Source organism: Medicago sativa, chromosome 8 (assembly GCF_051527215.1).
Source record: "Medicago sativa cultivar Bolivia chromosome 8, Bolivia_mono, whole genome shotgun sequence".
In the NCBI taxonomy this organism is placed as follows: Eukaryota; Viridiplantae; Streptophyta; class Magnoliopsida; order Fabales; family Fabaceae; genus Medicago; species Medicago sativa.
The window spans coordinates 66599154-66617204 of NC_140756.1; the positions used below are offsets into that span (position 1 = coordinate 66599154).

An 18051-nucleotide genomic window follows, 5' to 3' on the forward strand; every position below is an offset into this window, starting at 1 on the left:
ATTGTTATAACTTGTTGATGGTTATTGTGTACAAAAAAACCACCCCCACCATGTAATTAAATAATAATTTAGCATTTGATTAATTTATTGGTTTTTTTTATTAAATCATGGGCCTTAGCAATTTATTTTAGACTTGTTGTTTCTAAAATAACGTTTTTTTGTTGTCTATTATTAAGTGACAATTTTTAATTTTGTGAGTGTTTATTTAATTTTTTTAAAAATGACGTAATAGTTTCAGTTCCAATCTTAAAAAAAATAAAAAATTAGTTTCAGTTCCAGAAATATTTTATTATTGGGTTGTTTACATATCCTTTAAGATAAATATGTTTTTTTTAATCAATTTTATTAAAAAAAAAAAAAAATCATTTGTAAATAGTAGTTAGAGATATGTGAACCGAACCATCTTCTTCTTCATCAAAGTTTCGTTACCAACACTAACACCATGTCCAATTCTTACCTTTCTTTGACTGAAAACTTCCAAGTGGGATAAAGATTTGGGTTAGATACCACCGAAAGGAGTTGGATGAAGAAGAATCCTTGATGGTTAGCACCTCACTGAACGGTTAGATACCAGTCCCAGATCTATTATACAACTGTCGAAAATTTCAGTGACCTACAGCAAGATTCTTATTATGAAGGAACCTTTCACAAAACATTCTTAAAGGGAGTTGTCAATTTTTTTTCTTTTGCTGGGTTTTACCATGAACAACCTCAACAGAGTTAGAACGCACACTAAATTCAAACGGTGGTGTATGAGAAATAGAGTGTTGTTATTGAAAAGCAATTTCTGCTGTGATGATAAAAAGGGAGGTCACTTAGTAAAGGGACAAAATTATTAAAATATCAAAGCTAATTTTTTTTTTGTTTGGACTCAATGGGTGGCAACCGCCAGCTGTCCTTTAAAGTTAGATTTTCCCATCATGGGAAACAACTTTGGTTTCCCAGGCTAAATCCCACCCATAAAGGGTCTATGAGAGAATATGCAAATGAGATGTCACTTGGAAAAAGACACATGAAGACTAATTGACTAAATATGAAAATATGAAAGTGATAGCAACAAAAAATATAGAAATGGAAATTGAAAATGGTTGGCTTCTTGTGGAAGCTCCTGTGGCCAAATTTGCTATCCAAGATTTAGTAGCTACTGCAGCTTGTTCTACTGATGATCCTGGCTTTGACTCCATCAATGACTTCAAACTGAAAAAAATTAAATAAATAAAATCAACAACATCTTCAATTATTTTTTTGAGGAAAACAACATCTTCAATTATGTCGTGGTCCATTAAAAGATTTTCACATCACACTATCAATTAAGATACAATAGGTGGAAAGAAGAAAGGATAATAGAAAATATGTGATTGATGACGTTTCGAAAAAGTATCATCATAAATGAAAAGAGAGATAATAGTTCTAAAATGAAATATAAGAAAAGAAAAAAAAGAGTAAAGAATATGAAATTTTAAAAAAGAAAATACAATGAAAAGTGAATGAAAACCATTTTTTTTTTTATAAAATTCAGAATTTGGTAAATAAATTTCCCATGACAACCTCTTATACTCAATTTATATATTTGATTTTGCAAAAAAAAAAAATTAATTAATTAATTTCAAAATCCTTTCATATTTTACTCTTAAAAATTGTGTTACACAATCATTTTCATTGCCTAATCTTTCATCACAACATTCACACGTGTTACACCCTAAAAAAAAACATTCACTCATGTTACAATCATTATTAAAACTTTTAACTGGTTCCAAAACAATTTCATCATCAATATTTTTTAATCTATTTTTGGTTTGTCAAGAAGATAAAAAACACAAAAGAGTGAATATTTTTTCTTGTGAGGAAAGAGTGAACATTCTTAAAACATTTCCGCAACTAAAATAACAACCACGTCATATTATTTTTGGCCTAACGATAAAACAATCAAGACTGCATCGACCACCTTTTTTTTACAAAAAAAGAAGGTGGTCAATTTGTAAAATTGACTTGATGCATATTTAACTTGGTGATTTTGTAAAAGATACATTCGTTCTTGTAAAATCACATAGCTTATCGTGAGTGCGACAACTTTATTGTTACCCAAAAAATGTCCTTAACAACTTGTTTAACCAGTGCCCCGGGAGCACCGGGGCACTGGTTAACATTTCCCTTGAGTTAAAACCTTGATTAAAGAGTGAAAAGTTTTGCTTTTCCCTTAAAAATAGGTGAAAAGTTTTGCTTTTAGTTTTCTTGAGTGAAAAGTTTTATTTACCTTGGAGAAGAAGAAGGACAAAATGTGATAGTATAATCATCCGCAGCAGTACAAGTAAAAGTGCTTGTAGCATCATCAAACGCATAGCTATAAGATTTAGGACAAGCAGATTTAAACATTTCCGAATAAACCGAAGGCGAACAACTCGAAGGCGAACCAAACGCGCCACTACAACAATACTCCGGTGTCCCAAAGGCGCCACACGCGCTATTACACGCGTCACCACCGTCCACTCTCAGCTCCGACGGACACCTCCGGTTAAGATCCTCTCCACAGCCAGTGGCCTGACATGAACCTGAACCGCCACTAGTTTCAACCATCACCGGAAGATTGTAACCGTCTACGAGACTAACGTCGTAGTAATCTGGCGAACTATTTCCTAGAGTGAATTCTGCTAGTGTTGCTGGTGGTGTAGCGCCGTTACCGTTGCAGTTAATTTCCCCAGAACCGCAGTCCCCGGTGGAGCAGGTTCCGTGGCCAGAATCGTCGAATTTGCAAGCGGCTCTTGCCCAGAATCTACCTGACCAACCGGCTGGTGCTTGGAAGGTTTGTGTGTTTCCTTTTTTGAGTTCAAAACCGGTTGTTCCGAGGTCTGGTTTTCCTAGAATTCCTGGCCATATTGTGTGATCACATTTGTTCACGAACGTGAATGTTGTTGCTGAAATTGTTACCCCTGCATGTATGGGAATAATTGTAAAAATTGAGTTTGAAAATAAATAAGATTTAATTCATATATGTATTGATGGTGTAATAATTTTCTAATATAACGACGATTTTTGATTGGTTGACGGTGTAAAAAAATATTGACAATGCATAAAAATTCTTGTCAAATAAATATATGTATTGTACACATACCTTTGAAAGCTAGGATAAGTAGGAAAATGAAGAAACCGTTAGAAGAATGTTTGTGATATGAGAACATAGACATGATTGAATATTCCATCAGCTAATTATAGTATAGTTTTTGTGTGTTGTGAACTAAAGTAGGTATAGAGATGGAACTCTCTTTGGGGGAAGTAATAAAGGATGGATTAGAAGAAGGAGTAGGGGGTTAGAGAGAAAAGTGGTGGTGGGGGGAATCTGAATGCTAGCTCATGCATCCATATATATAGTAGACACATAAGGGGGAGTGTGAAGTGAAATACCTTTCATGATCATGTCACATATCCATATTGTTAGTGTTTTATTTGTTTAATTATCACATATCCATATTGTTAGTGTTTTATTTGTTTAATTATTTGTTTGTTTTGGATGATTGGATAAGGAAAGATTGATGAAAGAATAGAAAGTAGATGGATTGACAATCTTTCCATCCTTTGGTTGCATTGTGAGCAAGGAAAGAAAGTTGTTATTTGGTGGGTCCCGCGTCCAAAACCTTTCCCCACTGATTTGCGAAGAAAGTCTGGGATGCATCTTCACTTCCTCAAATTTACAAAATTACCCTTATCTTTGAAGACAATTTTTTATTACCTTACATCATTTCAAGTGTGTCTCACGTGACATGGTTTCAGCTTTCATATATACAAAAAAGGCATCACACTATTGTCAATTTGTTTTTTTAAATGACATAATTTTTATTTTTTTATTCTACTTTTTTATACTAATTTTTAATATAAGGGCCTTTATGTCATTTAATAAAACCATAACTTTCTTTCCTTTCAGTTTCTTTTCACTTTCATTCATACCAAACAACTAAAACAATCATCTCACTTTCCATTCACTTTCCTCATACTTTCTTTCCTTTAACAATCTTTCCTCTTACAATCTTTCCTTTCACTTTCTTTGGTGATCCAAACACACCCAAGTATTTAGTAGTTAATGGCAATGGGAACCGCGTGAGGGAAAAGAAAAAGTTAAATAATTGCAATAAAAAATAGTGCAATTGTATTTGCACACTTTTACTTTTCACACATTTATTCAACACCTCATTTTTTTTCCTTCTATATCTCTTATCACATCATCAATTTTTTATATCTTTTCTTCTATCACATCACTAATTTATTAGAGATCGAGTGTCCAAAAATTATTTTCTTAAATAATATTGTTTGGCACTATTTGAGGGGGGGGAAGTATAGCATAGACCACTACTATATGAGGAGGAAAAGTAAAATATATGAGGAGAAGAGTGTCACTCTTTTTTCTCGTTTGAATATCCTTCTAAACGTACCAACTTTTGATTTTAATCTTTTTAGCTATAATAGTTTTTCATCCATGCAAATAGTTTTTGCCATTAACTTCTCTTTAATGGTGTTGACGTGGCAGCGACATGTGTGCATTTCAAGTAATGTGGCACTGCCACATGTATTTTAGTGGTGCTGGCGTAGGTTTTTTTTGAATTTTTTAAAGTGATGATCCACGACTAAGGCAAAGGGAACATATATATGTGACCCTGATTTGCAAGAATTTTAAGATGGAGAAGCAAATTATGTGTCGATAGGGACTTGGGCGAGCGGTTGTTCCTCGTTCATGCATGTTCCTCAAGTTTAGTTTGTTATGCGTTGCGTTTATTTTAATTGGGTGGACACACCACATCCCCTAACTTCACATACTTGATGTAAAAGCTCATTTTACCTGAAGTGAAAATCCCTTCATGCATTGGTGGATAGAAATTAGGGTTTATTTTTATAAAAAAAAAAAAAAAAAATTGTAATCGTTTGTATCCTTTTGTAAGAAACTCATCAATAATGGATTGGAGAGTGGTTCTCTCCACCAGACGTAAGTCGATTTAAGTTGAACAAAATAACCAAAATTTTGGTGTTTGCTCCTCTTCCCTTAACTTATTTCTTTATTGGATTGTTTGGTTGTGGTTGACATTGATATTTTCAATATACCTAAAGTATCTCTAGATCTATTAATTATGATTAGTTTGTTAAAAAAACCTTTATTAACTCTCCTTTATCAAATTTTTAGATAGACATGAGTCCGATTAATAAAAGAAGACATGATTATGGCATAAGGATGACCAAAACCCAAAAATAACATACACCAATGAAGAATAACGAACAAATATAGGACCACTATCCTCTCATTACATGCCGTAAACAAGAACTTCCCAACGATAGAAAGAGCAAACAATTTATCATTTTATTCAATAAAAGTTCAAGCAGATATTCAAGATAAATTCTATAACAAATATATACAGTGCATTCTTAATTCTGAATCGGGGTAATAGTCACTTTGGTCCCTGACACTGTGTTTGGAACGAAAGAGATACGTGAGAGAGAGTGTGCCGAGAGAGAAAGTTTTAAGAGAGATGACATTTCTCTAGTTTGGAGCATAAGAGAGTTAGGGAAGAGAGATTATATTTCATGGGTCCCACCTACTTTTTATTTCTCTTAACTTATGAGAAGAAAGTGTCTTGACGTGTTTAATTCCAAAACTGTCCTCCCCTATTTTTCAAAGCTCATGCGTTATTTTTCTTTGATTGAATGCTAACATGTGAAGGTATATGCTATTATCAAGGGGTATGTTTTAATTAATTTACTTATTAAAATAATAATAAAATTAATTATGTAAATTAATAACTAAAATAATAACTAAATTATATTAAAAGACAAAATAAACTTGACCAAAAAGAAAAAATCAATCAAAATTAAATGCAAGGATATTTTTGTCTTTTTAAAATTAAACACACTTTTCTCTCTTCTATTTCTCTTATACCAAACAACCCATCAAATCTACTCTATTTCTCATCTATTTCTCTCTTCTCATACTCTCTCTCACCTATTTCTCTCTTTTCACTTTCTTCTCGCTGCCAAACACACCCTGAATGTGTAGCAAGTAGTCACAATAGTCCTTCAATGTATCAAAATTCCAAAATAGTCCATGATTGTCCACGTTGTTAGTCAAAATAGTCCCTAAAGCTTAAATAACCCCTTAATACTCATAATAACTCTTTTGATATAAAGACTAAAATGATAATAACTAAGTACGTATAAGGACTAATATGACAATAAGTAAGTCTATTGAAGGACTAATATGACAATATTAATGAAATATTTTAATATCAAGGACTATTATGACTAACAAAGTGCACAATCAGGGACTATTTTGCTATTTCGATACATTGAAGGACTATTGAAACTACTCGTCACTCATTCAAGGACCAAATTGACTATTTCCCTTTCTTAATCTATCAAGTTAGCAAATAATTTGATGTAAAAAAAAAAACCTGAAAAGTGAATTTAAACTGTCAGAATATCTAACATCCCCACTTTTAATATATGGTATGAAAATTGACAAATTTAGTTAGTTTTGTGTAACCTCACTCAATTATCGATTTCATCATTTTTGGTTGAGCAACGCCTAACCTGAAAGTCCAATAAACACTACTTTAACCACAAACATTATTACACGTGGATGAGACAAGTAAACAAAACGAAAGATATATAGTACTACTAAAAATGACAACAGTCTCACATGGTTGACGTCTGAATCACAATACGTGTTTCTTTTGTTTTTTGGAAGGAAAAAAAAAAAATCTGTTGAACAATAAGTTCACAAAAGTTAAGTTTCTAGAATTCACAAGAGTTAGGAATATATTAAAGGCTCATATACCACTTAGAAAATTGCTGTTGACACATTGCATAAGGTTGTGACACACATGTAAAATACGATTTTACCCCCTCGGTAGTTAACTACCGAGGAAAAATAAAACCGGCTGCAGTTAACTACCGAGGAAAACCTCGGCAGTTAACTACCGAGGAAAAGTAATTTTCAAAAAAAAATCTCCTTCGGCACTTAAGTACCGAGGAGTTCCTTTTTTCTGGCTTTGTTTCTGGCTTTACAAAGCAATTCCCTTTCTTTGGCAGTTCCTTTTTTCTGAAAAATTCTTCTTTTGATCACAGCGTTTCTGAATTAAACAAAATTGATGGGTAAACTAACCAATATTATTCTTCAATGATAAAAACTAACAACTGGAGTTGAGAGCAAGGCTATACGATTTGCTCATTTCCTCCAAAACATATCAAACAGAGAGAGAGATAGATTATCAGTGTGAAAGTCAAAAATCGAAGCTTAAAACAATTCGCCAGAACAAGGAGAAAGAGGTTCACGAAATCAAAAAATTGAAATTTCTTGACCGAAGAACGTGAGACATTTTCCTTAATTTTGTTACTAGCAGAGAAGCTTTGCCAGGTGGACCCGAAGGAGATTTTTTTTTGAAAATTACTTTTCTTCGGTAGTTAACTGTCGAGGTTTTCCTCGGTAGTTAACTGCAGCCGGTTTTATTTTTCCTCGGTAGTTAACTACCGAGGGGGTAAAATCGTATTTTACATGTGTGTCACAGCCTTATGCAATGTGTCAACAGCAATTTTCTACCACTTATTGAATGTAAATTAGGCACATATATACGGTGGAGTTTCACATGGGACATGAGAATCCTTTCCCACCATGGGAAAGGTTTTTTTAGCCACTAGATTGTTGATTTTATCATGGTCACACCACACTATATTATTTTCTCTTTCTCCTTCTCTTTCACCATTCTCTTCAACCTCCCCATCCACCATGAACCCACCACCACCAATGACTACAACCTCCATGAGTATTGATATGTTCAGATCTGAAATTTTACATTACAATATTTTCCACCCTCATGTCCTCCTTTAAACGCACACACCACTTCCGACCACCACTTCTACCACCATATCTTCCCTTCTCCGTCTCTTCCTCTCCCCACTCCCTCCGCAAAACCACCCTCTCCGTCGTCTGAACAGTAAAGATACACGGTTTCTACTTTAATTAGCACTCAAAACAAGAATTAACTTAAACTTTATAACTTTTTACTAATTATCCTCTTTCTCTCTCAAACCTAAGCAATTAATTCATGCAAAAGGCTGGCAAAACACTTTCAAAAATTTTCCTTTTTATATGACCTTTTGATAATTAGTCAAAATTTTCTTTTATTATTATGATGATTTTGATTTTTTTTTGTCACAATGGGATTTCCACCAAGTAGTTTGGCAGAAATATGAAGTGATTGTGTTTGGGGTTTATGAGAAAAGGTAGAGAAGTGGGGGAGAATAGCGATGGAGGTTGAAGAAAATGGTGAAAGAGAAAGAGAAAATAATATAGTGTGGTGTGACCATGATAAAATCAACAATCTAGTGGCTAAAAAAACCTTTCCCATGGTGGGAAAGGATTCTCATGTCCCATGTGAAACTCCACTCTGTTTGGTTTGGCTTCTGAGAAGCAATTCTAGCCCAAAATCAATTCTCTACAGTGCCAAAAACAATTCTAGCCAAAAACAACGTGTTTGGTTCAGCTTTTCAGAATTGCTTTTATCCTCCAAAAGCAATTCTCCATGAAGCTACAAATCCTAGCTTCTAGCTTTTCTAGAATCAATTCTCCTTGAACAACGTGTATAGGTTTGTATATTTTATTATTACAACATGTTATTTTACTTTATTGCCCTTTATCAATTCTCATTCTTTATCAATTCTCCTTTAGCTATGTCTATTTTAGTAATTATACATTCAAAAGCAATTCTACATAATTGCATCCAAACATAAATCATTTTATTTAATCAATTCTACATAATTGTATCCAAACATAAATCAATTCTCTCAGAATCAATTCTGTCAGAATCAATTCTATCAGAATCAATTCTCTCAGAATCAATTATATTCAAAGCTGAACCAAACGGGCACATTGTCGACAATGAAATTTCAACATATACTTGTATTTGTAAATTAACTTTGTTTCATTCAATCTTTAATACTTGTATTCGAGGTATATTTACATGGCTATTATGTAACTCCGTGTCTTTCTTTGCACACCTTGTATAGATAAGCACGTACATTTTGAAGTATTTTTGGCTTAAAAAAACACAAATGTTGACATTTGTGATGTTACTAACACCAAATCTTTCCTGCAATTTGTCCTCAAATAAGTGATGATCTTTAAACAATTGGTTTGATGTGTGCAAAATGCCAAGAGACTGACGTGAAAATAAGTGGATAACGATTAAGACTGGAGTAACCTATCATCAATCTAGCTAGTGGTACCGTGACTTAGCTATGCTATATATATTGCTACAATAACCATTAGTCATTGGTTTTTAACATAAATCTTTTTAAAATTTAAATGATCGTCCTTAAGGTGTACGTATTTGACTTCCAATGTACTATCCAATTTGACATGGAGCATGGAATTAACTCTTGATATTTTTTTATGTAAATAAACCCTTCAATTTTGAGGGAAAAGGGTTTTGATAATTCAAAGTTCCGTAGAAATATAAGTAAAGTTGGGGAAAAAATTGTTTCATCTAAGAATCGAACACAAATTCTTTCGCATTAATCTTTTGTAGAGTTTATTAATTACTTGAGTCCAACCATTCTGTTGAATTAACTCTTAATTACTCTATCTCACAAGTTATAGTCGTCGCTATTAAAGTTAGAACTAAATTATCATAGATCACTAGCCAGGTGTTGAGACCAATGTTTTAAAAAATTGACAAAACGGTTGGCTCAATGGATTAACCGAAAATACTCTATTTGTGTAGGTTCAACCTTAACTATGTTGAAGACGAATTGAACCAAGGTTAAAATAGGTCGAACATATTGAATTGAACTATATCTATGATTGGTTCAGTCAATATTTTAATTTTTACTCTTTTTTAATAATTTTTATTTACTTCTCAAAAAATTATAATTTTTATTTACCTGTCTTTGATATGTTAACTCATTAGTAAGAGTTTGATTTTGTAAAAGTTCAAATTGTATCATAGACATTTGTAAAATGATATTAATATATCACTTTAATTAGTGATAATAATTTTATTTATTTATGTCATAGTGGAACTGTTGAATCAGTAATCCTGCTTTTAAACCTTTGGTACCCAATTCATTCAACAAGAACGAGCTGATCCACACGTGTTCTTATTTTAGTTTTGTTTTGTGGCTTGCAGTTAACTACGTGGTTGAAGATGTATAGTACTACTAGTTAACTGTATTAATCAGTTGAAGTCAACCAAATTACGTAGTTATATGTGGCCCATATCGAATAAATAAAAGTCATCAAATTAAAAAATTGTGGGTATATACGGAAGTGGAATATAATGAGTAAGTGTGCCAGCATGGATTATAACAACGTTAAAAAAAACTGTATATTAAATTTTAGGGTCATAGGGCACAAGTTAAGGAGTTTAAAATGGAAAGTCAAAGCAACTTTTATATTATAAATACAACTTTTGAAACTTTTAATGCATTGAATGCACAATTTCCAAGATTTTTTTTCTACATTTAGCCTTTGTAACTTATACCCCAAAGGCACAAGTTAACATTTCCCTAAATTTTATATACTAATTGTATAAACTTTTTGCACATGCACTTGATTAAATCAAACCATTATGTTTAAAAAACAGCAAAATATATCTGTATATTAAAAAAGAGCACAAGAGGCTCTAAACCCATATATATAAGCAGAATTACAAGATACAATACTTCCTATAACTTAACACATTTAAAGTTCAACCGGCTAACACACCATTCATAATATAAAGGGGCCTCTTACTCTTAGTTACTCTCCTCAAATACCAACTCCAGATGCAACTAAAATAAATTCAAAAAATTTGTTTTATGTTAGAAGTCTTATTAAATAAAGGGTTGTGCTAGTTGATGCAAAAAAAACATGTGCGAAATTTGACGAATTGATAGCAACCGGTGGATATGTATTTTGTTGGAATACATGTTTGGTGAAACTTCAAGAGATTATTAGTGTGTTTGGTATTGCAGTACTTTATGGAAAATCACGGCAAAGAGCTGCGTTAACGTGGAAGCTACCTTTCACAGCTTCTATGTTTTCACGTTTCTTATGCCTCGGGACGCGCAATTGGTTCTCCTGCCGTGAATCCAAACACAGTATATGCCTCGTAAATGTTTTGGTGCCTAGGTACGAGAAAATAGCACACGACCTAGGCACCATGGGTGAAACATTTATGTGGCATAATCTCTTGAAGTTTCACCCAACATGTATTCCAACAAAACACGTATCCACCGGTTACTATCAATTCGTCGAATTTTGCACATGTTTTTTTCGCACCAAATAGCACAACCCTAAATAAAATGCACTCATTACCATGACTCCACACGATATTGTATGTCAGATCAATATTAGCCCTTTCAACTACTTTTTAATTTTTTCGCTAAATTAAGAGTACAATGACATCAAAGAGAATGGATGTCCTAATTAGATTGGTACCACATTCTAATTCTTTGTCAACTGCTCATATATATCCTTTTAGCTACTAATGTTTAAGTTAATTTCTGAAATATTTCTATAAATATTCCTTTGAGTTAAGATGTGATTAGATGAATATGTATAAACTTTTTACACTTTTAACACCTACAAATTAAACCCTAAAGAAAATAAAAGTAATAGCAATAAAAATGGAATAAATATGATAACCTCTTTAAGCTTATCAAGGAATTTAATATAAGAAGACTCTCATTTGCTGTTTGTAGCTTTCAACAGTTGAATATATATCACGACAGTATCAACGTCTTGGTCCACTTGATACTGATTCGCTTACATGTCGTGTAAAGTATTGATGTGGATAAGATTTCTTTCCTTCTTTTTCAACTTTATTTTTATCGTCATCGTTGCCATATTTATCCCTTTTTCTTCTGGTTTTCCATGCACTCTTCATTCTTTAATAAAGTTTTGCATCAGCAGCAGATCAGCTTGTTTAATTTGGTAGCAAAAGTAGAACAATAGCTTTTTGAAATTAATTCATTCTTTGTTTTATTAATTAGTTTGGTTAACCTAATGTCATTGATTCTATTGGTTTAATTATTTTTTAAGTTTACTCTTGGAAAGGGAGATTATGATGATGCTCATGAGGATGGGGACGATGACAAGAACAATATGACCATGATTTGAATATAGAATAGAAAGGTTTCTACTACAAAATATCAAAATATTTTTCATATTTCATTTTTAAAAAATAAATAAGGGAACAACAGACAAGGTGAAAAGCATAGTCAAAGAAAATGGAAAGGTGAAAAAGCAAAAATAGAGGATATGGAAAAAGTAGCACCGATTAGTTTTTATTTTTTATATTACCTCATATAAGAAAAGATCAGATCAGGATAGTATTGTTCTTCTTGAAAGCACCTTTCATATGATTCTTTATTACCGGTTTATTTTCTTTTCTTCTTCAATGTTTTCACATGTATAATTTGTATCAATGAATGTCCTTTTTAAATCTTTTTTTATCGGGAAAAGTGAGGAGGTTCGCAAATTACATTGGATAAATTGAGTCAAAGTGTGTTCTAGTAAGAAGTACGAAGCTTTGGGTGTTAGGAGTTGCGGAAATGATGTTGACGTTTGTATGATAATCAGGGTAGATTGTGGTTTAAAATCTTGGTTGCTATATATGGGATTGAGGGAAATCGGGTTAGAAGAGGGGGTCGATTGTCTTTTGTCTGGTGGAGGGACCTATGTGAAATATTTGAGGGTGAGGGTGGGAGTGGCGCAAGCTGGTTTAATGATGGGGTGGGGTCGTAGAATTGGTAATGGTGAAAATACATCTTTTTGGAGTGATCCTAGGTTAGAGGGTGGGGTGTTGCGGGATCGGTTTAGGCGTTTGTTTAAGCTAAGTTTGGATCCTAATGTTTCTGTTGCGGTGATGAAGATGGATGGTTGGGAGGTTGACCGGGTGGGTTGGAGGTGGAGAAGAAGATTGTTTGCTTAGAAGGAGAAACAATTGATTGTGTTAGCTGCTTGATAACATTTTTTTGCAGGATAATGTAAATGACAAATGGATTTAGAAACATGACCTTGTTGAATGATACTCTGTAAAAGGTATTTATCAAATTCTCACGACTATGGATAAGCTTCTTGTTGACAACCATTCATACTTAATTTGGAGCAAAGCAGTGCCTCTCAAGTTTCTTGTTCCATCAGATATTGGATGTCACACGCAACCACTTTTTGACGTGCATGCCTTCAGGAAGGACATTTGTTCTTGTTTTTAGGAAGTGTTGTTGGCCTGTCTTTGGGTCAATTGGAAGGAGCGAAACTCGAGAATTTTCAACAACAACGTGTCTTCTAAGTATCAACTTCTCGATAATATTAAGTTTCATTGTTGGTGGTGGCTAAAGACGTATAAACTGGGTTTCTTTTTTAATTTTCATTATTGGTGGTCCACGCCATCTCTTTGTATAGGTTACACCAATTTGTAATTGTAGTTTTTGTCTTTGTTGTGATTGTTACTATGACGTTTTGTACAATTTTCCATTAGGCACACCTTATACTTAACTAATTTGTTATATATATATATATATATATATATATATATATATATATATATATATATAATTTTTGCATTTGGCTTCTCAAAAAATATGATTCGTCATTCTCTTTTGAAATTTAATTATAATTTTATTTATGATTCTACTCATTGTAATTATAGTGCTTTAATCTATGTAATATCTTTGTTCTCGTGAGCTTAGCTCAGTTGGTAAGGACAATGCATAATGTATGTAAGGTTTGAGGTTCTAACCCCAACCACCACCTATGTCATTTCTTTGTTTAGAGTCAATCTTTGCAAATTTAAAAGTAAAAAATTAAAAAATATTGCATTTAATCGCTAACGTCAACTTATTGAGTTGCCTGGTTATTATATTATAAGCCACATATGACCTAGGAGATTAAAAACAATAATTTTTGAATTAATAGAAATTGAACCTAACAAAAAAAAAACTAGCAGGACCTAAAACAAACAAAAAAGGAGTAATTGGAGGACTAAAATTATATTTAAACCTTAATTATATTGTAGTAGATTTTATCAGTGTTCCGAAGGGACATATTGTAGTAAATTTTAGTTCATGCTCAACAAAACTAAGAGTGTGTTTGGATGGGGGAATGTTTTGAGGGAATGTAATTTTATGAGGGAATTCAAATATTTTGAGGTGAATTCCATTGTTTGGATGGGGCAATGTAATGTAATATTATGAAATGTAATGTTATAAGGGAATTCAAATATTTTAAGGTAAATTGCCTAAAATTTTAAATTCTTTAAAATTTCCAAATTACCTTATCCAAACACACTCTAAGATAATTAACTAACATAAAACCGACATGAAAAGTAATGGATTCAACTTAAGTATTAGTCACGCTTTGATCATCAAATTTTGAGTATGGATAAAATTTGATTTTTTTTTTTTTTTTAGCAAATGGATAAAATTTGATGAAAAATGAAGAATTTACATTTTTCCGTAAGTCCGTGAAAAGTTAACATATTGGGTCATGTTAATTAGTAGTACCTTTAAGACATTAACTGACTTTGAGACACTAGTTAAAGAAATATATATAATGAAAATAACATTTTTTTTATATTTTTAAGAGAATGACCGAATAAGTTTCAAGATATTTATACTATGTTTGTTTTCTTAACGAGTGTCTTAGGGAATTCGTTAGCATTTTTCTAACATAATTAAACAACCCAAAATTTTAACATAATTTTTTTTAAGAGGTCAAAAGCAAAATATATTAAAAAAACTCTCTTTCAAGGAGATTGTGTGCCTAAAAGTTAACCTAATGGGTAATAGTCATTTTGGTCTTTGATGTGTAACGAGTAGCCACAATGGTCTTTGAATATATCGAAATTTTAAAATGGTTTGATATTGTGCGTTTCTTTAATCAAAATAGTATCTCGTGTTAAAATATTATGTTAATATTGTTATATATCAGTCTCTCAATATACTTACATATTGTCATGTCAATCTCTATAAGTACTTATTGTCATATCAGTCTCTATAAGAAAAAAGTTGTTATCAACATTAAGAAACTATTTTAACATCAAAGACTACTTTGACCCAACAAAGTTCACAATCAGATATTATTTTAAAATTTTGATACATTGAAGGACTATTATGACTACTCCTTGCACATTCAAGGACCAAAAAGACTATTACTCCTTAACATAATTATAAATAAATCAAAGTCAATTCATTCTAATTTTTTCTGGGCCCTAGCTATGTTTACTCTAATTGAAATTGAAGATGTTTAAATGAAAGTACTTACTTATTATCATATTAGCCCTTATAAAAATTAAATAAAAAAGTAACCTTCAACATTGAGGGACTAGTTTAACATCAAAAACTACTTTGACCAACATTCAGAGATTATTTTGAAATTTTGATGCATTTGAGGGACTATAGTAGCTACTCCTTACACATTTAAAGACCAAAATTACTATTATCCCTTAACAAAATTATAAGGCAAATTCTATGGTACACCCAATATATTTGAGTATACCGGTATACTCACTCTTTAAATTAATAGTTAAATGAGTTGTTTTTTTGAAGAAAAATATTGTTTTTTTTATCACTTATAATTATAATAGCTAAATCTTATTCATCAAAAATGTCAACGAAATAAAAAAAAAAAAATTGAATTTTTATCACTCATGATTGAGAACATCGATTATTTTTTATGATAATATGTAAAAAAATTACTATGATTCTTATAAATTATGAAATGATGTTTTTTCTTACGAAATGATGTTCTATAAAATATAAATATTGAAAAATAACTATTTCTTACATGAAAAATGATCGTTAATTTATAAAATTATGAAGCGAGAGTACCGGTACACCTCACTTTATGAGTGTACAGTAGAAGTTCCAAATTATAAACAAATCAAAGACATTTTGTTCCAATTTGTTCTGCCTTTTGTTTACTCTAATTGAATTGAAGAAGTTTAAGCGAATTTGCTAGTGCTTTAAACGATTAAGCATTATTCGCGTAATTTACTTTCCAAAAAATTTATGATTTTTTATTAAAATAAAATAGTATTGGTCTTGGGGTAACATCTTAGATTTTGATGTTGAGTCTAGTAGAACACTATAAAACTAGTTTGTAAGATTCCCTCCAAAAAAAAAACTAGTTTGTAAGATGGAAATTATTCTCACTTATAAACATATTCTTAGGTTATATTTCATCTAATATGACTCTGAGTTGGTGAGTCGTCTTTAATCTTTGAGAAATGATATTTGTACATCCACTTTATTACAACTTTTTGACAACTTTCTCTTTCATACTCACATTATATTCTTATTCTCTCTATTGTTTTGGACCAATGAGAAGAGAGCAAATGAAAGTTGTCATCAAAGTTGTACCAAATGGTTGTACATATATCACTCCTCTTGATCTTTTTCAACCATGTTCCAATTGTCATCATAGAAATTATCCATTCATTGATGAGATTCCCTGAGACACCTTAGAAGTTAACTCTGAATGCCTCCAACTTGTTTGTCACAGTTTATACTTTATATGCAGCTTGTTGATAGAAATCGAAATATGATTTCAGACGGAGAATTTTTTTTTATCCATTCACACGTATGGTGGGATAAAGGGGTAAAGTTCTATGACAATAGATTAGTGAGTCATTTCTGTCGTATATGGACACAATTTTAAACTCATTCCACTTGATCCATGGATCCAGTGGTTGAGTATTTATTTGTTCAGTTTTGCATAAAGAGTGCAAGTCCTTTTTTTACAGTTAACTAGGGTAAATGGGAAATGGATCCTCTCTCTTTATTATCTAGTCATCCCTCATTTTCATTTAACCGTCGAGAGTTCATAATAAATAAATAGCAGCAGTTGTTAATCCCTTTAAAAAAATTCATCAAATTTAATCCACCAAATGTTTTCTAGCACAACTTATATTCTCTGCTTTAAGGTAAATTCATGTGTATTTTTTGAAATTTTGGTTTTTTTTCACAATCATGTTTAGCACATTAAAGAAATTTCTCGTGTAAAAGTTTTAAAAAAATTAACAAGGGATAAATTAAATATGAAGTTTTTAATTTTTGGCTTAATTGCATTTTTCCCCCCTATCTTTTGTTAATTGTGCAATTTTGCATCCCGCCCCCCACCCCCCCTCCTTTTTTTTTGAGCAATTTTGCACCACATCTTTTACCAATTGTGTTTTGGTCAAAATCATCATTAAAAGAGGGGAAATGGACCAAAAGACAGGGTGCAAAATCGCTCTAAAAAAAGAAGAGGGTGTGCAAAATTGCACAATTGACAAAAAGATAGGGGGTAAAAGTGCAATTAAACACAAGAAGGTTCATCTAACCAGAAATAGGGCAAAAGGATGGGGTGCAAAATCGCTCAAAAATAAAAGAGGGGGTGCAAAATCGCACAATTAGCAAAAGATAGGGGGAAAAAGTGCAATTAAGCCTTAATTTTTTAACGCTTAAAAATTCATATTTAATTCATATGTCGTTAAAAAATTGAGAAATATTGTTATAATATTCTAAACTTCTCTCCACAAATTCTTTCAAAAATGTGAATGGTACACATGTTTTGCTACCAACTTAGGTAATACTAATGCGGTCAAATGCATCTAAAGGTCCTTTAAGTTTTTCGTTTTTCCCAGAGTGGTCCTTTAAGTTTCAAAAGTCTCAAACAAGTCCTTTTAGTTTTTGAATCGTTTCAAACAAGTCCTATTGTAGATAGCATAGTTGGTAATTGCTTCATTGAACTCATCTTTGGTACCAAATCTTACTCCTAACACCCACTTAAAATTAGTCATCTTTTTAGGTATGGCAAATGGTGGATAATGCTCTTTGTTGCTATCATCTGAATCATCACCATCATCCTCTAAAATGACTTGTTTGAAACGATTCAAAAACTAAAAGGACTTGTTTGGGACTTTTGAAACTTAAATGACTTGTTTAGGACTTTTGAAACTTAAAGGATCACTTTGGAAAAAATGAAAAACTTAAAGGACCTTTAGATGCATTTGACCTACTAATGCACTTGAAGTTGAACTTGAGTTGATAGGT

The 18051-nt window shown here is 31.9% G+C and overlaps 1 protein-coding gene and 1 pseudogene across 1 annotated transcript; one reads left to right on the plus strand and one right to left on the minus strand.

Annotated features, from left to right (window-relative positions):
* Positions 1 to 957: 957 nt before the first annotated feature.
* On the minus strand, positions 958 to 3332 carry LOC146900689 (thaumatin-like protein 1). The gene is made up of 3 exons (XM_085733904.1): positions 3110 to 3332; positions 2255 to 2927; positions 958 to 1197 (listed from the first exon to the last, which is right to left on the minus strand). Exons 1-3 carry the CDS (start codon positions 3195 to 3197, stop codon positions 1020 to 1022), a joined length of 939 nt encoding a protein of 312 aa, XP_085590030.1. The 5' UTR covers positions 3198 to 3332; the 3' UTR covers positions 958 to 1019.
* A 740-nt stretch (positions 3333 to 4072) lies between these two features.
* Positions 4073 to 12963, plus strand: LOC146900690 (uncharacterized; annotated as a pseudogene).
* The last annotated feature ends 5088 nt before the right edge of the window (positions 12964 to 18051 follow it).